This window comes from Lynx rufus, unplaced genomic scaffold (assembly GCF_022079265.1).
Source record: "Lynx rufus isolate CCGP_SWC_20201006 ecotype Redwood Valley unplaced genomic scaffold, mLynRuf1.p SCAF_8, whole genome shotgun sequence".
Taxonomy (NCBI): domain Eukaryota; kingdom Metazoa; phylum Chordata; class Mammalia; order Carnivora; family Felidae; genus Lynx; species Lynx rufus.
The window spans coordinates 29,312,850-29,339,648 of record NW_025814896.1 but is presented as its reverse complement, the minus strand read 5'-3'; the positions used below and the strand labels follow the sequence as shown (position 1 = coordinate 29,339,648).

The 26,799-nt window shown below is 53.3% G+C and overlaps 1 protein-coding gene across 1 annotated transcript in view; it reads right to left on the bottom strand.

Annotated features, from left to right (window-relative positions):
* The window catches only part of TGM6 (transglutaminase 6), a 36,711-nt gene extending 11,413 nt beyond the window's left edge, over positions 1-25,298 (bottom strand). Inside the window, exons 1-9 of the mRNA XM_047069162.1 lie at positions 25,292-25,298; positions 12,391-12,564; positions 11,629-11,871; positions 10,756-10,874; positions 9,104-9,232; positions 7,613-7,790; positions 6,674-6,812; positions 4,376-4,479; positions 4,056-4,298 (exon numbers count right to left, since the gene is read on the bottom strand). Of these exons, the coding sequence (XP_046925118.1) occupies positions 4,056-4,298; positions 4,376-4,479; positions 6,674-6,812; positions 7,613-7,790; positions 9,104-9,232; positions 10,756-10,874; positions 11,629-11,871; positions 12,391-12,564; positions 25,292-25,298 (1,336 nt within the window). The remainder of the gene's footprint in view (positions 1-4,055; positions 4,299-4,375; positions 4,480-6,673; positions 6,813-7,612; positions 7,791-9,103; positions 9,233-10,755; positions 10,875-11,628; positions 11,872-12,390; positions 12,565-25,291) is intronic.
* Positions 25,299-26,799: the final 1,501 nt, after the last annotated feature.

Below are 26,799 nucleotides of genomic sequence, written 5' to 3'. Positions count from 1 at the left end.
AGTTCCTGCTTTCCCTTCTTTTGGGTACCTATCCAGAAGTGGAATTGCTGGGTCATATGATGACTCTATTTTACATCATAAATTTAATGTTATAAAGAACCTCCCTACTATTTTCCCACAGGAAATGGAATCCACAAATACGGTGTGAGCTATGGTTTTTTTATAGATGGCTTTTTATCAGGCTCAGAAATTCGCTTCTGTTCTTAATTTGTCAAGTTGTTTCATCACAAAGGGGTGCTGGATTTTGTCAAATACCTTTTCTGATTATATTGAGATGATCATGTAGCCCTCATCCTTTTTCTTCTTTCTATTGATATGGTGTATTTTATTAATTAATTTTCAAGGTGAAAACCACCCTGTATTTCTGGGATAAATCCTACTTGGTTGTGACATGTAATCCTTTTTATAATGTTGCTGGATTCAGTTTGTTAGCATTTCTGTTGATGAGTTTTGCTTCTACATTCTTAAGGAGTATTATCTCTAGTTTTCTTGTGATGTCGTCGTCTGGTTTTGCTATCAGGATGAATGAATTGGGAAGTGTTCACTCCTCTTCTATTTTTTTTTCGAAAAACGTTTGAAGCATTGATATTTATGCTTTCAGTGTTTGGTAGAATTCACCAGTGACATCATCTGGACCTGGTCTTTTCTTTGTAGGAGGTTCTGGGTTACTAATTCAGTCGCTTTGCTTGTTACACACCCATTCAGAACTTCTATTTCTTCTTGAGGTGGTTTTGGCGATTCCTGGAGGAATTTGTCCATTTTATCTAAAGCCGCCTAATACGTGAGGACAGTCAGTGTGTTATTTGCACGTATGGTTTCCTTGGCTTGAAGGGCTTGCTCTCTCGTGGCTCAGCATCTGGGCTGGCTCGGGGGTACGAGCAAAGCACACTACATCCAGGAGCTCTGAATCTTTGTGCCCTATTGTGTGTGTCCTGCTTCAGTAGACAGAGCGAGCAGGCGGGCCCGAGTCCCTGGCGTCCCACCTCCAGAATGGGCTGCCCAAGCCCATGGCTTGGATGAACAGCACTACTTACAGGGAGTCTGGAATCAGGAGGCAGAATGCTTTCCCAGCCCTTCTTCTCCTGGTTAAGACTTGTTGCCTTTAGCCTCTCTTCCCCTGGAATGCCTTTCCGGACACTTCCCCTCTGGCTGAGTCAGGACTCCCTCCTCTGTGCTCCTTCAGCCTTCTGGCCTCCCCAACACAGTGCTGACCACCCTGTGCGGTCCTCACACTATCGGCTCACCGTGTAGCGAGTTCTCTGGGCTCTTCTCTCTGTTTCCTGCCTCTGAATTATGCCCGGCAGTCAGGAGGCACTCTCTTTCCAGCACATAGGAAAGAGCTTAGCAGGTATACAGAATATTGTGGGCACTCATGGAAGAGAGGGGCGGTCTAGCCCCGGGGGGCGGGGAGAGAGAGTCAGAGGTCCTGAGATTAGACATCTCGTTAGAATCCCCGCTCTTTCGAGGTTTGGGCCACTTGGGGAGGTGACTTCACCAAGCTGTGCCTCGGTTTGAGTATCTGTAAAATGGCATTTTTATGAATATTAAATAAGATAGTGCATGGGCACCGGTTACCACCATGCGTCACACGTTTCAGACGCTCTTGGTGTGATTATTATTATTACCAGCCTAGACGTGAAGCCACTTGACCCACCGTAGGCGGTCGATCAGTAGTAGATGCGACAAGACAGTGGCCAGAAGATGTACCCCAAGAGCGTGGGCTCTGGAGCCGGACTCCCCGTTTGCTAGCCACGCCCCTTGGCTGAATCCACTTCCTTTACTGCACCCGTGTTTAGACTGGACGCTGTGCCAACGTCTACCCCACAAGCTCACGCGAGCACTTTACAAGCACTTGTTAAATACAATAACTAAATAACATGTGAAGGCGGCCGGGCCTTGGCAGGCGCTCAGTGATGGTGACCGCTGTCACCTGCTACATGATGGCGATTTGTCCCGTGGCCATGGCGAGAGTTTAGGACAAAAGACTTCCAAGACTCCGTGCCCTAAGCTCCCGATGCTCCCAGCGGAGGGGACCAGACATCAACCCGCAGAGCTTAACGAGAGAAGCGCCAGTTCAGAGGAGGCCTCGCCACCTCCCGCCCCGTCCACAGCACCCTGAGACAGCAGGAAGGGGCCTGCGGGGGCGGAGGTCATCAAGAGCGAAGGAAGTGCCCCGCTCCTAGGGAAGGGACCGACAGAACATTGGTGTGCGTGAGGACGCAGGGGTGTTTACAAGAATCGGTGTGAGGGTTTGGGGGTGCTGGCTGGGAAAGATCGGGGTTGACTACAGGAAGGGGAAGCCGGCACTGCGTCCCCACGGGAGAGGTGTGCGGATCCTGCGTTGCTGACCGAACAAGCAGCGGAGAACTGACGGCCTTGGCAGGGGGAGGACGGCGTGCCAAGGCCTCTCTCTCACCCGCTTTTGAGTAAAGGCCCTGCAGAACCTGCGGTCAAAAGCCGCTGTGCAGCAGAGGGAAGCCGTGTGACTACCAGTGTGGTCGGGGGGCATCTGCTGAAAGTGGGGGCCAAATGTCTCCAGAGATCGGCAGTGCCTGGCGGGGGAGGGTAGGGCCCGGAAGCGGGTCCCGATGGCCCAGGTTGTCCTGGAGCCACCACCTGCCCTCAAGCAGAGAGAGTGAACGGGGGGGGGGGGGGGGGGGGGCAGGGCACACTCACCCAGGGGCAGGGAATCCTTGCCTGCCCAGTACAGTCAAAGACATCTGCTCTCCTCTCTCCTCCTCCTCCTCCCCTCCTCCTCCTCCCCCTCGGCCTAACACTCTAGAAGACCCACACTGTGTTCTCAACATCAGCTGTGCCGGGGGATCACCTCAAGAGCTTTAAAAAGTCCTGGTGTCTGGGCCACACCCTCTGGGCGCTGTGATTCCTTTGGGCAGGGCATACGCAGTCTGGGCTGCAGCGATAGATTAAAATGGCCATAATACTTTCATTGTAACTCTTACCACCAAAAGGTGGAGTCTGCTCCCCTCCGCCTGGAGCTGGGGCGGCCTTGAGAACGGCTTTGACCAACAGAATACGGCAGAAGTGGCACGATGCAAATTCTGAGCGAGGCCTCTAGACACCTCGCAGCCTTCATTCTCCCCCTCTGGGAATCCCGCCCCTTCCTGAACGAGCCAGGGTTGGCCTATTGGGTCAGGAGAGGCCACGGCAGGGGGGAGGCAAGACCAGGCTGCCCGGCGGACCCATCCAAGGCCCCAGACACAGCAAGATTCCAGCCGACTCCACAGGGAGCAGGTGCACCATCCAGCCGAGACAGCCCAGACTGCCGAGCTCCGGAATCCTGCTCAAACCAGGAGCTGTTTCATCTACACAACGAACCACAGCGCCCTCGGTGATTCCAGTGTGCGACTAGAGCTGCAGACCGCTATGCTGGGGAGTAGACGAGGGAGGGGTGCAGGTGTCCAGAGAGCCCAGTGCCCCCTCCTGGAGAGCAGCCTCCCGGGGGGAAACTGGCTTGCACTCAGGGGAGCGGAGAGAGACAGAGTCGCTCGTTATTCAAATCACATTGTTTTAATGAGCAGAATTGGCGGGCCATATTTGGATCGGATCATGGCATTGGTAAGAGACCTGTTATCCCACGGGAAAGAGTGACTGGAAACGTGTATAGCCGGAGTTGGCTATTAAGAAAATACGCCTGTTGTCTTCTTGTACCCCGACGAGCAGAGGCTCTTCAGGAAACCAGTAACCAGCAATCTGTGAATTTCTAGAATTCACTAGAATTCTTGGCAGATGGTAAACTGAAGCTGCTATCATTACTGTTATTATTTTAAACTATGCCTGGTGCTGTGTAGCCCACGTGTTCAATAAATAATACCTGCTGCTATCATCACCATTATTAGTATTTATGATCATGGGGGAATATACCTAACACAGTGCCTGGCAGAGTAAGTGGTCAATGAAATGTAGCTTTTATTATTAGATGTGGGAAGCCTTCTACTTATACACGGAGGAAGCTGTTAATAGAAGCTAAAGGCACTCGGCTCAACGCACAGACACGGCGCCGAATAAAGCTCTCGAGGCCGCCATATTGTCCTTACCTTCCGGATACTTGTAGAAGCTCGTGATGTCCACACGGGAGTCGCTGCCCACGGCCTTGGTGCTAATGCACCTCCCGATCTTCTTTGTGTCCGAGTATACCCGCTCCCGGCTCTCATCCTCGTGCCACAGCCAGGTGACATAGTCCGCATTGACCTCCGCAAACACAAAGGGGCCGTCGTGGGCCAGGTGCACGTCCCCCTCGCGGATGGCGGTGACCGAGGCTGGGCCGCACCGGAACACGCCTGGGCAGGAGGGATGAGCGTGAGCGGAATGGGCGAGGCAAAGCGGGGGTCTGGGACCCGCCCGGCTGAGCCCCTACCTTCGCTCTCCTCCTGGGGGGTGGCGTCCAGAACCTGCCAGCCATTGTAAGAGGGGCCCAGGTCCTGACGGGCAAACCAACTCTCATTCCAGACATGGAAATTCCTGCCACAGAGAGAGGATGGGGCAGGGTGGCCTTCAGTGAGACAGAGGCCCATAGGATGGCAAGTTTCTACTGTGAGCCAGGCCCTGGGCCCAAACTCCGCAGTACTGTGGCTGAATCTTACGAAACATTCAGTGCACCATGTTGATGAACAGTTCTATATACGATCTGTATGTATAAATGTATGTATGTGTGTATATATGCATGTATATATATATTCCATTTGTAAGTATATGTATGTATGTACGTAGATGTATATATATGTGTGTGCGTATACATATATATATATATGACATATATATATGAAACTGTTGTTCAAGGTATCAGGAATACAATCACAGACAACACAGAAGATCTTGCCCTCATGCAGCTTACGTTCTAACAAAGGAGAAGGAGGGGGAGGCACCAAAAAGAAGGAAGCAGCTATAAATAAAACAAATGCAAGTAACAATAAATACTGTGAAGAAAGAGAGAGACCTGAGTAGAGAGTAACTGCTGGAGACCTGCTCTAGGAAAATGACGTCTAAGGTGAGGCTTAAATAAGAAAGGCTTAGCCGTCCGAAGAGTGAAGGGAACAGTGTTCCAGGGGGAAGGAACAGCATGTGCAAAGACTCTGAGACCAGAAAAGGCGTTGTGTATTCAAGGAACAGAAAGCATGTAAGTATGGGGTACCTGGGTGGCTCAGCTGGCTCGGCGTCTGACTCTTGATTTTGGTGTCATGGTCCCAGGGTCATGGGATCGAGCCCCGCATCGGGCTCTGTGCTGAGTGTGCAGCCTGCTTAAGATTCTCTCTCTCCCTCTGCCCCTCTCCCCCACTCACACTCTCTCTAAAAAAAAAAAAACACACAAAAAAAACAAAAACTAACCAACCACCCCCCCCAAAAAAACCCCAAAACAAAAAAACCCCAAGAAGGTACGTATCTCTAGGCTACAGCCAGCATGAGGGGCAGGTAGGATTCAGATTACGCAGAGCTCTGTAGGTCTTGGTAAGGAGTTCAGACTTTAAGTTTCCCGTGTCAAAGATGGGACTATGAGACCAGCAAAGCAAAGTGACATCATTTGCCCAAGGTCACGCAGTAAGGAAGCAGGAGGGAGAAACCCCGGGTTGCCTGTCTTGGCATCTTTAGAGCTGACCTCAGCATTCCTCTTAAGGAGGTAGTGATCTCCGGGAGAATATCTGGATAGGCATTTGGGGAAAGATTGATAACCTGTGAATTGACAGGGGCCCCGGCACCAAAATGTCCATTCTGTGTGAAGAAAAACTTGTTGTTGGTGGTGGTGGTGGCGGTGGTGGTTCTCCTGCAGGGAGAGGGGATGAGGGGAGCCAACAGGAGAAGGAAAGGGGAGAAGGGAGGCAGAGAGAAAGAATGAGGGCAGAGACCTCGAGAGTGTGCATGCGGGGGAGGGGCGGAGAGCGAGAATCCCAAGTAGGCTCCATGCCTACTGCAGACACAGTTCCACGCCATCAGGGTGGGACCTGACTCGGGGCTCAGTCTCCCGAAGTGTGAGATCATGACCTGAGCCAAAATCAAGAGTCGGAGGCTTGACCTACTGAGCCACCCAGGGGCCCCCCCGCCGCCGCCCAATTTTATTTTAAAACTGCGAAATGCACGAGCAAGATGAACAGTATTGCACTCTGGTGCCGATACTAAGTGGGTAAAAAGCGGGCAGTGAGAAGACTGAGCGTGTATGTTCTTGTGTCTGTAGAGCCTCCCTCTGAAGAGACGCGGGAAGCGAGTCGCCATGTTGGCTCCGTGAGGAGGACGGGAGGCTGGAACCTGGCGGGTGGCCCATTTTGTACAGTTTGAGCGTGAACGCACATGCGTGTATTTCCTATTAAAAACATTAAATTAAAATGAATTGTCCAAAGCTCTCGGGGAAGAGTCTTGTCGCAGCTGAGGAGGGAGGTTGCCTCCCACCTGAGACACACACATGGCACGCAGGCAGCTGACAGAGGCAGGGGCGTGACACAGGGGCCAGGACGCAGAGGGAATCTCGGTCCTCATCCCCAAGTCACAGGAATCTAGGGGAAGGCTCAGAGTCCCCTGGATGGGGAACTAGGGTTCAAGGCACTCAGATCTTGAGTCCCCCCTTTGGCCTCTGGGTCACCCCTGAAGGTGCCTCTCCTTCCTGCCGACAGGGTCAGGGAGTCCTTGGGCTGGGCTGGGTTGGGGACCCAGGGGGACGAGGACCCACCACATGCTGTCTTCTGTCAGGTCCTCCAGGGTCCGCCCGAAGGAGTCCACGTATTTGTCCACGCTCAGGTTCCTGTCCGTGTCATGGGCTGAGTTAAAGTTGGACACGACCCGGGTCGCGATCCCCAGGCACCTGAGGACTGAAAAGCAGGAGGCTGGCGAGGTGCCCCCAGCAGGCAGTAGGCCTCATCTCTTCCACAGCCCCTCCCGTGTCTGTCTGTCTGTCTACTTTTCCTGCTTCCGCCCTCGGAAGCGCCTCCTTCCCTGTAGAACCTCTCAAGGGACTTCCCAAGACACTAGGCCACCCCCATTTGAATCACGGGCTCTGAGGCCAGCGGGAACTTGGAAGTCATATAATAACCATGTAATTGCCAGTTCGGGTTCGAGGGGACTGGAGGCCTGGGGGGGCCACAGGACTTGCTAAAAGCCACTCAAAGAGCTCGAGACAGGAGCCGGGCCTCCTTCAGCAAAATAAAAGATCAAAAGTTACATAAACGAACTATCTGGTTTCTCTCATCGTTAACCAGACTTCTACTTCCCCATCACCAATTAAAGAACACTTGGGGTGCCTGGGTGGCTCAGGCGGTTAAGCGTTTGCCTTCAGGTCAGGTCACGATCTCAGGGTTCAGGAGTTCAAGCCCCATGTGGGGCTCTCAGCTGTGCACACAGAGCCCACATCAGATCCTCGGTCCTCCTCTCTCTGCCCCTCCCCGACTTGTGCCTGCTCTCTCTCTCTCTCTCTCTCTCTCTCTCTCTCTCTCAAAAATAAATAAATAAATAAAAACTAAAAAAAAACCTTAAAATTAAAAAAAAAAGAAACACATTTTAAAGGAGGGTGAGGGTGGGGGGGGAGGGGTGGGGTGGACTGTATGCGAATATATACAAATGGAGGCAAAAGAGGGAGCCGGCCTGGGGTCAGGGACCCTCTTTCCCTGGGTACCTGTGCACATGACTCCAGCGAAGACCCAGCACTGGCCGTATTTGACTGGCTTGAACCTGCCCTTGAACCACTTGTGCAGAATGGCCACGCTGCCACGCCAGTGCAGGGGGCTGGTGCCACCACCGTACTTGCCCTGCCACTGGCCTTGAACCACTCCCCGGTCGTTGTTGCTGTTCACCTGGACGGAGGGGGGCATGGGTCCGTCACCAGGCAGGGCCTCCCTCCTCAGGGCGTCGCCACTGTAAAGTCCCCTTACGCTTTGGACCCCCTCCTCATTTGGGGTCACCCCTTACTTTTAAATTACCTGAAAATTAGGGGCATCTGTTCTCTTAACATACCTACTTCGGGTACCATTTATTAAATGACCTGCCATGAGGATTCTCTATTACTGAAAATTACCTATGATTTTGCAGCATTTCCCCTTTTAAATGATCTGTTTTGGGGACTGGTGCTGGTATAAGTATAGAGACAGTGAGATTAACACCGAGATTAAGAGGGGTGAAGGGACCCGTCCAAGTCACATGGCAAGTTAGCAAAAAGTGTGGGTGACCCCCAAGTTCAGGACTTTGACTTAGAGCCTGCACTGTTATCCCACAGGGCTGTGATGCTCTACTCTCTGGAACTGGTCACTGCTTTTGAGTCTCTGTGTTCCAACATCCCTCTGGGATCTTGAGGAATGAAGGGTACCAAATACGAGAAAATCGGCTCCATCCAATTGTGGAATCACAGGTAGCCATCCACTGATCTCAACACCCGCTTGCGGTCGGCCTTCTGGCTATCTTTGCAGGAGGAAGCGTTGTTGTGTGTAACGTAATAAGGAAGGCACTCTTCCCAGGGAGAGATGGGCCTGTGCACTCCCTCCCTGAATCTGGGCTGGACTGTGACTGCTTTGACCAGTGACTATGGCAGAAGGGATGCGGTGGCAATTTCCGGGGCTTCTTTTTTGGAACAGTTGTTCGGAGAGAAGCCAGCTGCTACGTCTGATGACCCTGAGATCGCCATGCCGTGAGGAAGCCCAAGCTAGCCACACGGAGAGGCTGCGTGGACAGAGAGCCGTGACCGGCCAGCCTCAGCTGTTCTAACCACCCCGGGCCCAGGGACAGGAGAGTGAGCAAATCATCTTGACATTCCAGCTCCAGCAGACACAGCGTGGAAGAGAACCAAAGATCCAGACTTCTAGAACCAAGGCCGCAGATATACGGTCTCATCAAACCATTCCAGCCATCTGCAGCCATTCAGATGCCCCCAGCGGAAGCATCTTAGAGGAGAGACAAGCCATCCTGTCCTCACGGCGCTCTGCCCAAGTCCCTGATCTATAAAACCATGAGCATAATAAGCGGCTGTTTCGTGCCACTGAGTTTTGGGGTGGTTTGGGGGCAGCGATAGAGAATTAAAACAAAAGGTGACTTGGGAAAATCATAGGATGGGACCCTGGGGTTGGTTCAGGGACCCATGAGAAAGTGTGTATGCAGGGACGGTGGGGCTCCTCACCATGGCGCTGATGGCCCTGGTGACGTAGATGGGGTCATGGCGGCAGGACACGTCGATGGCTGGGTCATCTTGGTAAAGAGGACTTCGGTCCAGGATGGAGAGGCAGATGTTCAGAATGTCCTCCTCAAACTGTCCCCAGAGAGTCTGTGCTTAGAGGCCAGAGTCTCACCCATATTCCAGACCCTCTTACAATACTTACCCAGTGGGTCCCTTGTGTTGTGCACGGGAATTCACCTACCCCCACCCTGGGACACCACAGAGCATCCCCACCTCAGAAACCCTCCCTCAGAGAGTCACCGCGAGCCAGAAGCTCAACCTTAATCAAGTCCCTGCCCTGTGCCGTAACTGCCCCCAACGCTCCCCACTACCCGCGGTAAAGTTTGTGGTAAACGAGTGACTCTGGAGCCGCGTCTACCCGGCCTGCCCACTCCTTCGGTTCCAATGATTTTTCCAAATACATTTGAATGAACGGACAACATTTAAACACCGGAGCATCTTGGGGCGCTGGGTGGCTCAGTCGGTTAAGCATCCGACTCTCGATTTCGGCTCAGGTCCTGGTCTCACGGTTCATGGAATCGAACCCCATGCCGGGCTCTGCGCTGACAGTACGGAGCCTGCTTGGGATTCTGTCTCTCTCCCTCTCGCTCTGCCCCTCCCCCTCCCCCCCCCCCCGTCTCTTTCTCAGAATAAGTAAACATTTAAAAACTGGAGGATCTTTACATACAAATTAAGATTTCAGGTCTCTGAAGCTCCCTGAAGGATCTTGGGAAGGTCCGGGGAACCCTGGGTTCCCTTGGCCACATGGCAGGAAGAGGTGGGTGCTGAGAAGTGGTTACCCCTTAGGCGGGCCCCAGACTCTCCAGTACCTCCATCACTACTCGGATTCAAACTCTGGCTCCTGAACCTGACAGTCAGGGTCCTTCACTGGCCCAGCCAACCTTTCTCCAGGACACCCGCAGCCCAAGCAGACCTAATTCCTCTAGCAGACCCTCCTCTGCTCCCTGACTCCCACCTGCTATGGGCTCTGCCCTCTCCCTGGCCAGGCTGTGCCCAGCCCCATTATCGGGAAGTCTCCACCATCCCCGGGGTGGATTTTCTTTCACACTTTTCTGACTTCCCTCTGGCCCCATCTCTACCACTCTGATGCCCGCCCCCCTCCCCTCCCCCTCCCCCCCCCCACTCCACCATCACGCCCTTTATTGTAATTATTTATCTGCCAATGTCTCTTAAAAGTGTGGTCCCAGACCCGCAGCCTCAGCACCACCTAGGACCTCGTTAGAAATGCACATTCTCACAGCCCACCCCAGATCTACAGAACCAGCAACTCTGGGGTGGGGCCCAGCCATCCGTGTGTTTTAAAGAGCCCTCCACGGGATTCCGGCGCATGCACAAGACCGAGCATCCCTGATCGAAGCTATTGATTCTTCTACAAAGCACCATATCCAAAGCACCTCCCCTTCCCAAGGGCCCAGAGCCTGTCTTAGCGCAGCTATTAGTAGATTAGTGAATGAATGGATCTGTTCTAAGAGTCAGCCCGGCTTGTCCCCGCTGGGGAGGGAGGAAGTGAGCAGAGCAGACAGAAGGGCTCCTGGCCTGACTTTCTGCACGCCCCGGCCTGCATCCCCCCGCCTCTGGCCTGTGCTTCTGGAGACCTGCCCGTAGTTCCAGCCCTGGGCTCGGATGTGCTTCTCCACGCCTCGGAAGATGATCCCGCTGTCATTGAGCACGTACTCCTGTCTCTCCTCCTCTGAGGCCAGAAACACGTCGTCCTCTGAAAAGCAGTTGTCAGGCTCAGCATGGGCTGGGGCTCTGGCCTTGTAGGCCTGGGGAAGGGGCTACATCAGGGAGAGCTCCGGGACTGTGCCGGGAGGCTTGGGACGGGAGAGGGCAAGAGGGGGCTTGCGGGCTCCTAGGCTGCCTTCCGGCAGGGCCCCATTCCCCCTGGGGGCTCCGTTCCCCGGGGCAGGGACCCACCCAGCCCAGCCCAAGACAGAAGGACTCGAGGAATCCTGACACCTTTGAGAGGCCCTGCTTGATGGCGACAGCAGCCTCATATTTTAGAAATATTTAATAAGAATACTGACCCCAGTACCCCTTACGAGGGACCTTGTACATTACAACCATTAGCGCTGTGAGTTCTCACCATAATCCCAGGAGGTAGGCACTGTTACCACTCCCGTGTCACCCATGAGGAAACCAAGACTCATAGAGGGAAGCAGAGCTAGGACTGAGCCAAGGCTGCTGATGGCTCAAGCCGGGCTCTTGCCCATTGCTGGGCCTCTCCTCCTACGAGGCCCCATCTCTGCCTACTGGCCCCCGTGCGCCAGAAACTGCTGATTCTTGCTCCTCCGGCCCAGGATCCTTTGTAGCACCTGCTTCCTCTGCCCAGTGCCCACCTCTGCCTAAGCTCAGCTCTCGCCAAGCTCTGGGCATCCACCTCCCCGTTGCTTAGCCTGTCTTCCAGGCCCCTGCTAAGGGCAGGCCCACCTCTAGGACAGCTTCCGGGAAAGCTTGCCAGCTCCTACCTGGGCACCATGGGTTGAAAAGGAGAACAAACTCGCCCAGCTTTCGGTCATTATGTTTTCGGCGAGAGGAGACCCTGGTGCTCATCAGGTAGCGGCCGATGACAGCGTTGGGAGGGCTGCTGATGCTGACGGTCACGGTGTTCTCCGTCTCAGCCTCCTTCACCGCTGTCCAGGTCTTGCCCACTTCTGGCTCCGATATCTGGAACACGGCTTTGGTGTGGCGGTCCTCGGAGGCCTGGGGTCCTGGCGGAGGGGAGAGGCACTCAGGAGATCCAGCTGCCCCTAGGGAACCCAGCTCTAGAGAAGCAGAAAAGCTACAAGCCTGGAATGCCCACCTTCGCTCCCTGAACTGCTGGGACACTGTGGGGGGCCACCTCCGCGGTTCTGATTCCCACCCACCTCCTGGATCTAGGAGAAAGTAATGGGGACTTTCAAAGTCCACCCTTTGTCTAAGAAAGAAAAGCTTGGGCTCCCAAAGTACCTGAAGAATTTCCATCATCTTCCAGAGCCCTCGATTCCTTGGTATGCAAAGAATTCCAGAGCTGTCCTCTCATCTCGCCCACTGCCTGCTGGCAATGCCTGCCAGCCGTCCCCGCAAGCTGTCATCAAAGACCTCTAGGGTTCCGGAGCTCAGCCCCCCACCCCCCGCCCCGGCAGGGACACGCTTCCCTCTGGGCTGATGACCAAAGGGTCTCGGGTCACCGGTCACAAGACAAATCTTTCTGAATGTAGACCAGCAGAGGGCATTGGCCTGACAATTACCTGTCTCCACCGTGAAGATGATGGTCTCCTGGTCCTCCAGGGGTCTGCTCAGCTCCAGCACCAAGGTGAACGTGTGGCCCCTGCGTACCACCAGCTCAGGGCAGGGGTACTCCTGGGTGTGGTGGGCAACGCCATTTTTCAGGCTCTGCCAGTCCACCTCGGTGACTCTGATCCCTGAGCCGGGGGAGGACAGGGAGGTGAGGCCAAGCCCTTGACATGTTTCTCACCCCCCTCCGCCTTGCCCTCCTGCAGTCATTTGTTCACGCGGCTACTTTTTATCTTATGCGATTGATTCCGGTCATTCTCAGTAGTTCACGTTCCTTAAAGTTTCCGCCGACATCGAATTAACGAATACCGAACCATGACTCTTACAGCAAATGCAGGGTTAGGTTCTTGTTAGCTTCTGTTCACAATTCTTCCATCCGCCGATCAATATGTAACCTTCTCTTGTGTGTTCTTCTGTTTAAAGACACCTTATTTAATATATCGTTGAGTCATTAACGTTGCACTCACGGACAACATAATTCATGTCTGAACCAAGTTCATCTGACACACTGGTTTTCTTAGAAGGCACATCACAGCCTCCTGTGTTTAGGAACACTGGACAGCGCTTCAGCCCTACAGTTGGGGCCCTTTTAAACAGCAAAATCCCCGACAGAGAGGGACAAACATGCAAAAAACCGTGGCATGAAATAGACCCAAAAGGACACACTGTTTCCAGTAGGAGAGTGGAAACAAGAAGGCAGGGTGTGGACTTTTTCAACCTTGTCTGGAAACGAGCATGTTAGGTGACTCCGTTTTTCCTATTCTGTGTCTGGCTGCAGGTGATCACGAAAGTACCAAGATTTGGAATTCAGAATAAATTTTAGGGGCGCCTGGGCGGCTCAGTCAGTTAAGCGTCTGGCTTCGGCTCAGATCATGATCTCTCGGTTCGTGAGTTCGAGCCCCGCGTTGGGCTCCGTGCTGACAGCTCGGAGCCCGGAGCCTGCTTCGGATTCTGTGTCTCCCTCTCTCTCGGGCTTGCCCTGGCCAGGGGAGGAGGTTGGCGTTAAGCAGATAGGGCTCAGGTGTTTAAGAGCACGCTTTGAAAGCGTCCTCACAGCACGGCCCCCGGTACCCCCCTGGGCAAGTGATCCGAGAAACCGATGTGGGAGCTGAAATGCCTTTCGTGACCTACCCTCCGAAGTTACAGGGTGGCCCCCACTGTCTGCTATTAGTCAAGGCAGCTACAAAGGTCTGCCCAGGTTCAAGGGGAGGGAACACACCCCACCGCTTGATGAAAAATGGGTCAATGTTACATGGTGGGAACGTGTTGGATTAGATATATATTGATATGACCATGCTGTGAAACGGTCGGGTCTGTGATTGTACGGAACCCCTGAGCCCTGCTGCCTTTACCTTTGGCCCCACAGGAGTCACAGACCCCAAATACCCGACTTTAAAGCACAGCATGGCTTTGGACCATGCGCACCAGAGCAGCGGCTCGTCTGGACCAAGGTCTGGGGAGAGCCGGCCAAAATGTTTGGCTTTTTAAAGGCAGATTGTATTTTCCAGAGATGGTTGCAATAATATCGCCCATCGCTCGTGCTTTTCCTATCATATGATGTTGGTACTGCCCTCATCAAGATGTAGGATAAAGGTCAGGGCACCTGGGTAGCTCAGTCGGTTAAGCTCCGGCTTCGGCTCAGGTCATGATTGCACGGTTCGTGAGTTCGAGCCCGGCATTGGGCTCTGTGCTGACAGCTCAGAGCCTGGAGCCTGCTTTGGATTCTCTGTCTCTTTCTCTCTCTGCCCTTCCCTGACTTGTGCTCTGTCTCTCTCTGTCTCTCAAAAATAGATAAATGTTTAAAAAAAATTTTAAAAAGTAGGATAGGGGCACTTGGGTGGCTCAGTTGGTTAAGCGTTGGACTTTGGCTCAGGTCGTGATCTCACAGTTTGTGAGTTCAAGCCCCACGTTGGGCTCTGTGCTGACAACTCAGAGGCTGGAGCCTGTTTCAGATTCTGTGTCTCCCCCTCTCTCGGCCCCTTCCCCTCTCTTGTATGCTGCCTCTCTCTCTCTCTCTCAAAAATAAATAAACATTAAAAAAAAAAAGAAGTAGGATATGTATTCCCTCTGCCTGAATCTGACAGGACTTGTGGCTAAAACAGAGTGACACTTTGTGACTCGCAAGTCTAGACCATAAAAGTCGATAGAGCTTCTGCCTGGTTCCCTTGAGTTGCTTGACCCGGGAACCCAGCGGCCACGCCATGAAGAAAGTCAAATGGCCCGTGGAGAAGTCCACGTGGAGAGGAACCAAGACTCCCCACCCACAGCCCCCTGAGCGCCCACCTCTGGTCACGTGCCTCCCCTGATCCTGAGTGAGGCAAAGACAAGCCGTCCCAGCTGAGCCCCGCCCAGGTTGTGGGTTTGTGAGTGAGCGAATGATTGCTGTTGTTTTAACTGTCCGAGTGTCGGGGCCGTTTGTTACGCAGCAGTAGATAACCGAAACATGCGGGGAGCCCCAGTAATAACTTGGATGGAATTTTCCAACACGCCCGGTGGGAGCAGGACTCAGATTCCATTTGATTGAAGAGTATCAGTAAATGTGACCTATCTTTCACATCCGGGTTTGGGTTGTCCATTCATACCTGTTAAACTTTTTAATGTGCAGCTCTGGGATCTGGATAAATCTTTGGGAGCTTCTTCACCAATAACACTCAGCTTCTTTCCAATATGCGTATCCTAACTTAGAGGCTGGGTAAGGCTGTCCCTGGTGATGTGAGAACCACCCTGCCCCCAACTATGACAATAAGAATAATAAGGTGGGGGCACCCGGGTGTCTCAGTCGGTTAAGCATCCGACTCTCGATTTCAGCTTAGGTCACGATCTCACGGTTTGTGAGCTCGAGCCCTACCTACATTAGGCTCTATGCTGACAGTGCAGAGCCTGCTTGGGATTGTCTCTCTCTCTCCCTCTCTCTCTGCCTCTACCCCACTCACATGCTCTTTCTCTCTCTCTCTTAAAATAAATAAACATTAGAAAAAATAATAAGATGAATAGCTAACATATATATATATGTATTTATGTATATATTTAATGCTATGAGCTAGACATTATCCTCTATGACTTACATTTATGAATTCATTTAATCCTGACAGCGATCTTGAAGCAAACACTATTATTACCCTCATTTTACAGATGAGAAAACGGAGGCACAGAGAGGTGAAGTAACTTTACAAAGGTCACACAGCTAGTGTGGGTGATGCCTGGATTCCGTGCTATCCTGCCTGTCTGATGATCAAGGGCTGAGACCGGGAATCGGCAAATCTTGAGTAGTTGGGGTGTGGAATGGAGAAAACACAGGGTTTGGGGCCAGAGAGACCCGGACCCTGACCCCAGTCGGGCTGTGTCTCGTGTGCCCTCAGACACACCACGTCACCTTTCTGAGTCTCAGTGTCCTGGTCTAAAAACTGCAGGCACTGATGGCACCTGCCCCACAGGCCTCTTGGAAGGAAGGCAAAAAGACCGCCCCCATATGACATCCAGCGGTGTGGCATTTTGCATATGGCAGACACTCAGCGAGTATCATTTTCTTCCATCTTTCTGGAGAAGGTGGGACCTACGCTCTGATACCACAGGCTTCTGTCCCTCTTCCTGCTTGCCCTCTGCCTCCTCCCGTGGGCAAGGCAAAGTCCAAGTCCTCTGTGCAGCCTGGGAGCCCTGAGGAAGACCCTGTGACTAATTCCTCCCATCCTTCCGCCATAATTGGAATGGACCTGGTCCCAGGATTACTCTTCCTCAGCCTCTAATGATGATGGATCAGTGATAGTCAGTTGTTAATAGTGTCTTTGTAGCCACTCTACCCCTGGCTTCCATGACTCCTTGGGGTGCTTCTCCTCCCCCAAGAAAGAGCCTCAACTCCTCGGTCTGGTTCTTGAGACCTCCACTGGGAAGTTAGCCCCACTTTCCAATCTGTCATCACCCATGTTCCCTCTCATTTTCCTGGAGTCACTTAGACCTGCGTCAGCATCCTAGGTCTGTCATTTGCTCACCGTGTGTCCTTCAGCATGACTTCACCTTTCTCATCCATAAAATGGGTATAATAATCGCTTTCTCTCAGCTCTAATAATGACATTGAATAAGATGATGTGTGGAAAGCATCTGGCACATATTAGGTGCTCCTTAAATATCCGTTTTGTTTCTTCTCCTGTTGCATGATGTGACAGTTAATTTTATGTATCAACTTGGCTGGGCCATGGTGCTCAGAAATTTGGTCAAACGTTATTCCAGATGCTTTTGTGAAGTTGTTTTTTGGATGAGTTTACATTAAATTGGTGGACTTTAAATAAAGCAGATTACCCTCCGTAATGTGGGTGGGCCTCATCCAGGCAGTTAAGGCCTTAGTAGGACACTGACCTCCCCTGAGCAAGAAGCAATTCTGCCAGCAGATTGCCTTTGGACTCCAACTGCAACTCTTCCTTGAATCTCTAGCCAGCCAGCCTCCCCTGTGGACTTGGACTTGGTGGCCTCCATAATCGTGGAAGCCAATTCCTTAAAATCTCTCTCTCTCTCTCTCCTCTATCCCTATCATCTCTCTCTCTCTCTCTTTTAATGTTTACTTATTTATTTTTGAGAGACAGAGAAAGCATGAACAGGGGAGGGGCAGAGAGAGACCCACACAGAAAGAGAAGCAGGCTCCAGGCTCTGAGCTGTCAGCATGGAACCTGATGCAGGTTTGAACCCACGAACCGTGAGATCATGACCTGAGCTGAAATCAGATGCTTAACTGACCAAGCCACCCAGGTGCCCCTCTATCATCTATCTATCTATCCATCCATCCATCATCTATCTATCTATCCATCCATCATCTATCTATCCATCCATCATCTATCTATCCATCCATCCATCATCTATCTATCTATCCATCCATCATCTATCTATCTATCCATCCATCATCTATCTATCCATCCATCCATCCATCCATCCATCATCTATCTATCTATCCATCCATCATCTATCTATCCATCCATCATCTATCTATCCATCCATCCATCATCTATCTATCTATCCATCCATCATCTATCTATCTATCTATCCATCCATCCATCCATCATCTATCTATCTATCCATCCATCATCTATCTATCTATCCATCCATCCATCCATCATCTATCTATCCATCCATCCATCCATCCATCATCTATCCATCCATCCATCCATCCATCATCTATCCATCCATCTATCTATCTATCCATTATCTATCTATCTATCCATCCATCCATCCATCCATCATCTATCTATCTATCTATCCATCCATCATCTATCTATCCTTCCATTATCTATCTATCTATCTATCTATCTATCTATCTATGTGTCTGTCTATCTATCTAGTCTACGTACACACACATCCTGTTGGTTCTATTTCTCTGGAGAACCTTGAGTAATACACAAGGAGAGTATGGAACATTGTATTTTTCAAAGGTGGCTTCACTAATTCATATAGATGATGGATGGATGCCATTCTACACATTTTTCTTATAATGTGATTGAAATCCTTCCCACTGTGGGGTGGGGTTCATATACTCTCTCCTTAATTCTGCACAGGCGCTTGGGACTGTTCTGACCAATATATATGGTGGAATGTGAATGCCACAGGCCTTCTGGTGTTGAGACATAAACAGGATGCAGCTTCTGCCTGGCTACTTCTTCCTCAGGATAAGCACCTTTGAAGCCCTGAGCACGTGTGCTCTTTCCCTCTGTCTCTGTCTCTCTCTCTGTGTCTGTCTGTCTGTCTGTTTGTCTGTCTCTCTCTCCATCACATCTATCTATCAACCAATCACCTATCTATCTGACAAAGTGCAGCAACACAGAGACCACCATGCTGGAGAGGCCTTGAGGAAAGACCAAGATAGAGTCTGAGAAGCCCAAGCACCTGACAGGGCAGGAAGAAGCGTTTATGATGATCCCACCCCAGCCACAGTCAAACCGCAAGGATGAGGAGATCTGGGCAGCAGGTGCATGGCTGGACCAGGTGCAGCATCAGAACGGGGAGGAACAATGGTAATAAATGACTGCTACTGCCTGAAGCCAGTGTCTTGGGGTGATTTTTTATGCAGCTACAGTGAGATAGGATTTCAGAAATTGCATCTCTATATGAAGAGGTGGAAGGAGAAAGCCAGCTTAGAAAAGATATGATTTGGAGAAAAAAAAAATCCCTTGTGTGGCTTCCTTTCCTTACATAGACTATGGGCACCAGGTGGCCCTCTCTGGGTCAAGGAATGATGGGACCTCTGTGGCCTGAAAAAGGCAGCTCCTCTAAGTCCTGCTTGATATAGGAAACTGGGGAAGAGGTGGGTACGTTTATAGAAGGAGGAACTCAGGAAGAAAAGAATGGGGTCCCTAAACTCTCGCCTTTTGAGGTTCAATATTACTGGAGGGTTTTTTTTTTAATGTTTACTTATTTATTTTGAGAGGGAGAGTGAGCAGAGGAGGGGGAGAGAGAGAGAGGGAGACAGAATCCCAAGCAGGTTCCACACTGTCAAACGTGGGGCCCACCATGGGGCTCGAACTCATGAACCACGAGATCATGACCTGAGCTGAAATCGAGAGCTGGACGCTTTCCCGACTGAGCCACCCAGGTGCCCCTGGAAGTTTTTTCTGATAAATTAAGTGGTTTTGATTGGAGATCTCCTGCTGATAACGCCAAGGTTACATCTCCACTCTGATTTCTCCCTTGAAATCCAAACAATATGTTCAGCCATCTACTTGAAATCTCCATTGGGTGGTCTTCTAGGAAAATCCAACCTAACACACCCAAAGCAGAACTCCCCATTTCTTCCCTACCCCATCCCCAAATCCCTGCTCTCCTGTGTCTTGGGAGATGTCCCATCTGCCCTGGCACTCAGGACCAAGGCAAGGAATCTCTGATTTCCCCTTTGCTCTCACCCCCTCACCCCTTATCCGATCCATCATCAAGTCCCGATGGGACCACCTCCAAAACCTGCATCAAGCCCATCACACACCTCTGTCTCCACCACTACCCTAGGCCAAGCAATGAACGTCTTTCTTGTCTAGACTGCAACAGCCTTCCAACCGGTCTCCACTTATGAGGAGCTGGGCTGGTACCACAGTCTCAATCCCCAGGCCTGAGATTCATGGAGAAGGCTAGTTCTAGCTAACTCTAACCAGGCTGGAAGCCCCAGCCTGGCACCATGATCTGGGGATAATGACCAAACATGCAAATGAGAACTAACATAGCTGACGCGTGAGCCCCAAGCTTGGGAGCTCCTACGGCCAACCAGCGTGCTGGGTGAGCAAGGACTGGTTACAACAGCGATCCCTGTGGGGCGGTGGCTGGAACAGCAGCGCCAGGAGACTTCCCTCACTGGAGAGCTCCCTCTCACATCTGAGAGTAGAGTGGAAGCCTCCCACTGACTTTGCCCCTGCGGTTCTTGGTCAGGAACTTTCCTCTCAAGTCCCAGAAGTCTGTGCTCGGGTGGCCTCTGTTTTGTCTGCACACATAGGCCAGAACCCCAGTTACCTTGTACGTAGGATTGTCTAATAGCCGCAGAGCTGAGAGGGCCATTAGACACCCAGGTCTTTTGTTTCATTGACAGAAACTGAGACCCAGAGATGGGAAGAAAGAGACTTCTTGCCTGAGGATGCTAAGCCAAGCCACAGCTTGCGCGGGGAAAGGCCAACACAGGGTGCAATTGTTTGTGTGTGTGTGTGCGTGTGTGTGTGTGTTTAGGGGATGAGTGAGGAGTGGGACGTGAGGTTGTTGGGTGGTAATTATCTCAGTGCTGGCATGCCCCAGGGATTCTTGCAAAGGGGGTGGTTAGGAGGTAAAAAGAGTCCCTGGGCTCCGGGTCATGGGTTCAAGTCCCGGGAGTCCTGCCTTGGCTTCACCTTTCCCCGCCACAGCCCAAAGCATCTCCCACCACCCTCCGGGCAAGAGCCCCATCACAGTGGGGCAAGAGGGGTAGAATGAGCCAGAACTGCCATTGTCACCATTACCCCCGAATCTCAAAGGCCACCTCTCTCACAACTTCCTGCCGGAGTCGAATTCCCTCCTCCGAATTTCCGGTGGATACGTGACCATAGTTCCAGCTTTCATGCTTCTTGCAGGCCACTCACCCGCTGCCCAGATGTTAAAACGTCCTTCCTTCTGCTCAACCAAAGACTTTTTTCTTGCAACCTTTGCCCCAGCTGTTCCCACTCTGCCTCTCCGTTAACCCCCACCCCCACCCCCGAACATGGCTGTTCTTTTTGCCCTTTGCTGGTTTTGCAGAGCTGTTACCGAGAAATCCTGACTTGCCACCCATCCCCCCAGGCCAGACCTGCCCTGACCCAGGAGGTCACTGCTCTGGTCCTTGTGTTGTCTGTCCCTAGAGCTGCATCTCCGGTGACCTAAGTCATCCGTACTTGTGAACATCACACCCTCATGACCCGGCCTGGGTGGGCCGATTGTCAGGGCTAGGCAACCAGGATCCTGCTGGGAGAAAGCAACCATTCTGGTGGTTACAGCCCAGTTCTTTCCTAACTGGTGTCCTCCTCAGCCCTCCTGGGGACAGATGGGCACAGAAGAGGGCAGCCCAAGGCCAAGGGATACAAGGGACACAAGAGATACAAGAGATACGAGAGATAGGGGATGGGTTCCTGATCCCCAGTTAAAACGAACCCAGTGTCACCCCCTCCACGTGCTCGGCGTGAATCCTGCCGAGACTAAGGCTGTGTCTCTAGTCAGTCACCAAGGAAGCCCGGTCACAGTTGTTTGCTCACAGGTCTTTCTCCTCCACTGGACTGTGGGCTCCGTGAAGGCAAGACCTGGGTCTCATTCTCTCTGGGTTGTTAGAGCCCCGCTCAGGGCCCAGGACATAGTAGAGGCTCAGTGAATATTGGTTGGATGAACGAATGTCCCTCCCTGTCCCTTGGCTGGGACAAGGGTGTGAAAAGGGGAGGTCCGCAGCTTCCTGGAACACCCTTGGGGATCAACACCTATGCCCCGTCAGCTGCCCACACCCCGTCCTCTCCACCCACCTGTAATCCCCTCTGTCAAGCGGACACATTCCAAAACCTGCCCTTCCTTCCTGTCTTCCTGCCTTCTGCAGTCATGGGCCCAGGACGTGGGTAGAGCCCCGGCCACCGGCTCCCTGTGGGATGTGGGCTAAGTTGCTTCCTCTCTCGGGGCCTCAGTGTCCTTATCTGTGAAATGAGTCCGGAAGAGCACTTAGGGACTGGGTTGTGGGGGGGTTTGCTGGACCAAGTGTCTCTGACAGCCCCAGGGCTCCTCTCAGCCCCTCCCCACAACACGCCCCCCACACCCCCAAGCCCGTGCTGATGTAGGCTTGTCACATAGCCCCTTGGTGGGCACCGGGGAAGGGATGGGAGAGGCGACGTCCCACCAAGGCCTTCTCTGGTCCACACCTGAGGCCCTGAGGACCGAATGGATGACGTATTATCAACCCTGGGCCCCCACCCTGGGGATATGCTGGGTGAGCTCCAGCCCCGAGCTCAAGGCCCATGACCGCCAAACCTGAGGCTGTGCCCGCCACACATACAGAAAGAGGGAAGCCGTAAGAGCATTCTCTCCGCCTACCCTCTCACCCCAAAGCCTCGTGGCCTCTCCACCTGCCGTCTTTTTCTTCTCCTTCCCACCTTCCCCTCTTGGCCTTCCTTCCCATAGCAATTAGGCGCCCAATTTCAGAGGCACACACTTCAGTTCAAATGCAGGCTTCGTGGATCCTTGGCTGTGTGACCTGAGGCAAGGGACTGAACCCTCTGAATCCTGGGACTGGTGATAGTAGCCACCTCCCCCGGTTGTAACGATTAAGTGAAACAATTTCCACAGAGTACGTAGAGCGGGACCCGGCACGTATTAGGTGCTCAGTAAACATGCGTGTTATTAATCGTATGATCGTCAGTATTTGCCCAAGAACGGCTGGCTGCCAGTCCAGTGTTCTGCCAATTAGTGCTATCCCGAACCTTCCACTTATTGGCTGTGCGGCCCTGGATAAGTGAGTGGACCTCTCTGAGGTTCAGACTGCCTGCCCTGAAGCGCGGCAATACTAATACGTTCCTCATAGACTTTTCTGGAAGATGAGGTGACGGCCAGAAGTAGGGCAAGGAAGAGAATGCGTCTCCTAGCCCTGGAAACCCAGAGAGTGGAAGGAGCTATCAATAAACACTCTTGAGCCACAAGCTTCAGCCACGGCGAGTGGTCTCGCTCTGTATACGGTACTTAGCCCGGCGCAGGGTCACCCTTAGCTGGGTCAGCAGATGGGAGTCCTCCTCCTCTCCCCGGATCCCTCCCGCCACTTCAGTCCACCCCTCCCTGTTCCTACGCCCATTGTTTTTCCTTTTACTCTCCCCTCTTCGCCTCTTGCTTAAATTACTGCCTGGCTCCCACAGCCTCCCAGCATTTTCAAGCTCATTTCATTCGCTCCATCCTGTTACTATGGAGAACCCGAGCTTCAGCAAGGAGAGGGGACCCTTCTGACCGCACGAGCATCAGCATGTCATTGCCCCTGCTCTAGAGCCATCAGATCCACGGCCGTTAGGCTGGCGTTCAAGGTCCCTCACCATCTGCCCCCGCCTCCCACTCCCCTCCCGGCCAACCTCATCTTCGCTCCAGCTCGCTTGCTCACCAGCTGGTCCCACAGGCCAGCCGAAGAACGAGTTTTACTTGGAGGGAAGGTGGCCTCCCGCCCGCCCAGCTCTTCACCACCAGCCCACCCCCAGCCCTAGCTCACCCCGACTATTTCTCCTCCCGCCCTTGGGTGACACCAGTCAGCTGATGATGCCTTCCTCCCCAGATCTCTGTCCCAGCCCCAGGGATGGCACCCAGTGGGGCCAAGCCCAGGAGGTTCTCTACTGACGCCAGCAATCTCTCCCAGACATTGGACTCAGCATAATCGGTTTTTAATGGGCCCTATTATAACCCTATCCGTAGTGTGCGTCATGGGCACCTGACCTCCACAGCTAAACGCTTAACTGGGGAGTTGCCTGGGGCCACTGTCCCTTTCCTTCCGGGTCCTCTTGGAAGCTGCTGGCCTCTGTCGCCAGTAGGCAGTGGTGAGAACATCCCAGCCGGAACCAACCATGCACAGAGTATGCCCCCTGATTCTTAGAATTTCTGAGCTGGGAAAAGCGAATTATAATCCACCAGCGGCAGAAGGGTCTCATTTCGTCTGCTAGCACCGATCGATTGCTAGGACTACTTGAAGTACTCTGTTGAGGAGAACGCTGGGGCCCTGTAGGGAGGAGTTCGGGGGTCAAGCAGCGACGTCTGCCACGGACAGTGAGGGCAGGAGGAACAGCCCACAGGCCACACGCTTTTCTTCCAGAATCTGATGTCTCGGTCATTCACGGACCGATTGCGTGATGGGTGCACGCCCACTGCTCTGAGGAGTAGGTCTCCAAGAAGCCTGGAGGACCCAGAAGACCGGGGAATTGAATTCAACCTATCTATCACTGCTATTTGCTAGGCGTGATGGATCTCACGCTGTGATTTTACAGGTGGAAAATGAGCTTCAGAGAGAGGCATGGCCACCCAGCAAGTTAGTAACAGACCTGACATTGGAACTCTCTGTCACTGGCTTCGTCTCCCAGAAGGGTCCTTTCTCAGCAATGAAACTCCGTCCAGCGGAAGGCCCACAGTGTATCAGAGAATCGGGGTGGAGGGACCTCTCGGTGCACCCTGAAAAGTGGATCCTGAAGCAAGCAGAGCCCGGGGCTCTGACGGGGAAGACGAACCCCAGGTCTCGAAGCAGCAGTCTGGGGTGTGAGCCGGGGTGGGGTGACCCTCAGGGAGCAGACCCCATCCGAAGAGCCAGAAAGGCCCAGGATGCCTGTAAGTGTTAGCAGCTCGCAGGGTGGAGCGAGAAGAAGTTCAAATATGACAAGGAAGCTAAACCACCTGGCTTTGAACGTCAAAAAATAAACAAGAGTTGACTCATGTAATTGTCACATGATCCTGGACGATAGAAAGCAGGAAGCACCACGTGAGGAACACCTTTAAAGACCTATGAGAGGGGCGCCTGGGTGGCGCAGTCGGTTAAGTGAACGACTTCAGCCAGGTCACGATCTCGCGGTCCGTGAGTTCGAGCCCCGCGTCGGGCTCTGGGCTGATGGCTCAGAGCCTGGAGCCTGTTTCCGATTCTGTGTCTCCCTCTCTCTCTGCCCCTCCCCCGTTCATGCTCTGTCTCTCTCTGTACCAAAAATAAATAAACGTTGAAAAAAAAAAAAAAGACCTATGAGAGCAGGACCCCCGCGGGTGCTGACTCACTCACCGCGGGACCCCAGCACCTAGCCAGAGGAGGTGGGAAACCCATAAGTGTTAGCTACCCCGAAGTGTTGCCCCTCACTATTCTGGCACGTTTTCTGAGCCTGCTGCCTCCGAGAGGCCCCACATGTGAAAACTGTGGGGAGTTCAGCACCCTCGGTCCCATCAGTTCCTCACAGCGGGCCTGCGAAGTGTATTCCAACTCCCATTTTACAGATGGGAACATGGAGGCACCAAAGGCAAGTTCCCTTGCTCAAGGCCACATGGCTCCTTTCACCTCAGACAAAGCTGTTCTTGCCCTCGAATCTTTGGGGTGGGAATTAAGAGGAGGCGGCCCCTGGGGCCTCTCTCTGCCCCTTCTCTGTCTTCCCCTGCTCGTCCTCCTCTGTTTCAGCAAGGCCTATGGGGAAGGCCTGGCCCCAGCCCAGGAAGGGCTCTGCCAGGGACTTGCTGGGCAGTCTGGGGCCGGCTCTTTCCATCTCTGGGCCTCCCTCAGGAGCACGAGGGAACGGCACACGGACCATGCAGCAACACAACCCCAAGGATCAGTGATCCAAGTTTCCCCGCGCAGACACCCCCTTTCCCGAAGCTCCTCTCAGCGGCCCTGTGCCCCGAGGCCCCCAGGCCCTGCCCACTCACCTGCCATGCCAGGCCGGCCTGCCCTGGCTTCCTCGGCGTGTGATGTGTGCACCTTCAGGACGGTGTGTCACAGCAGCCAGCCGGACCCGCGTTAAGAAGGCAGATCCCGGGGCACTCCCAGGCAGGACGCCCAGCGTGCAAGCGGAGGCGTGGCCCCTCTCGCCCTAGCAGTGGCACCTAATCGCCCAGTAATTGCCCTGGTTTGCACCTCGAAGGTGTCCGGCGTGGGAGTGGCCTCAGCCAAGAGGCTTTCCTAACACAGAGTTGAGGGCTGGGCTGTGGGAGAAACTGAGGCCCAGAGAGGTCCCGGGACCTGGCAAGAACAGAGGAGGGAGGAGAGGAAAGCAGTTGGGGCGGGGGGGGAGGGGGATCTGGGTTTGCCGTCTCCCATCCTTACCCTCCCAGAGAGAAAACGGAGGCTCAGAGAGGGTGCCCTAAGGGTACATCGTGATAAGCTGCAGAGCAAGGACCAGGACCCGGGTCTCGTGGCATCTGGTGCGGGGCCGTCTTCTCCCGTCCTGGGTGGGATGAGAAGGCTCCCGGGCCCCAGTGCCCTCTTCTGTGCGGCCTCCAGAGGCATGTACGGGGGGGAAAGGCCTACGGTCCTCCCCGGGCCATGCCTCCACCACACCACACCCTCCACCTCCTGCACGGCCCCCCACCGACAGGCTCGGGCCTCGAGGGAGGAGCCCTGAGTGTCAGACGGAGAAACTTTAGGCCCACACAGGCCTGGGTTTGAAGGCCAGCTCGTCTCCTGGTGACAGGAGCGGTAAAATGAAGACGGCGGCCTCTCCTTACAGGGCAGCTATGGGAGGACTCACGGCAACCATGGGAGACTCGCGGCCAGGGCCTGGGCACCCAGGGATCCCGACTCCTTTGTCCCTCCCCTCTGGCCGGCCCATTCCCGATCTCTGTCACCCTAGGCTCTTGGGAGGAGGTTAATAAGAAAGAGGGGAGCGGCTCTCTGGCTCGAAGGCAAGGCTAATTCACCTGACTTTGTGAGTTGGATCCATCCAGGGGCCGGGGGCCCTGACCTCGAGCAAGACCTCTCCATCTCAGAACCCCGGCTTCTCCACCTATGACCTAACAGGACTGGCCTAAAGTATTCTTAAGTGTCATCCTAGTTCACAGGCTAAGATCCCAGGGCTCCAAGACCCGGGACGGCAAAGCGGCTGAAGTCTCATGTTGTCGCTGTCGAATGAAACGGAGGGGTTTTTTTATCTTTCTGGAAGCTGGGAGGGAGGTTTCTCTCTGTTGGTTAGTGCCTGACTTGGGGCCCACGGGGGCTGGGTGGGGCTGGGTGGGGGAGGAAAGGGGAGGTAGGGGGGGTAGACGCTGGGAGACAGGGGCAAGGAGGGGCGAGGTGGGAGAGTGCTGTGCGCCTTTGCTCTCTGTGATCACCTGAGCACTCAGGAAAGGGTATAAAAACCCCAAGTGTTTGATGTGGTTGGATTTCTTATAGAAAATGGCAAAGGGGTTGAGTTCTGCTTGCCAGTTTGGTGCAGGGC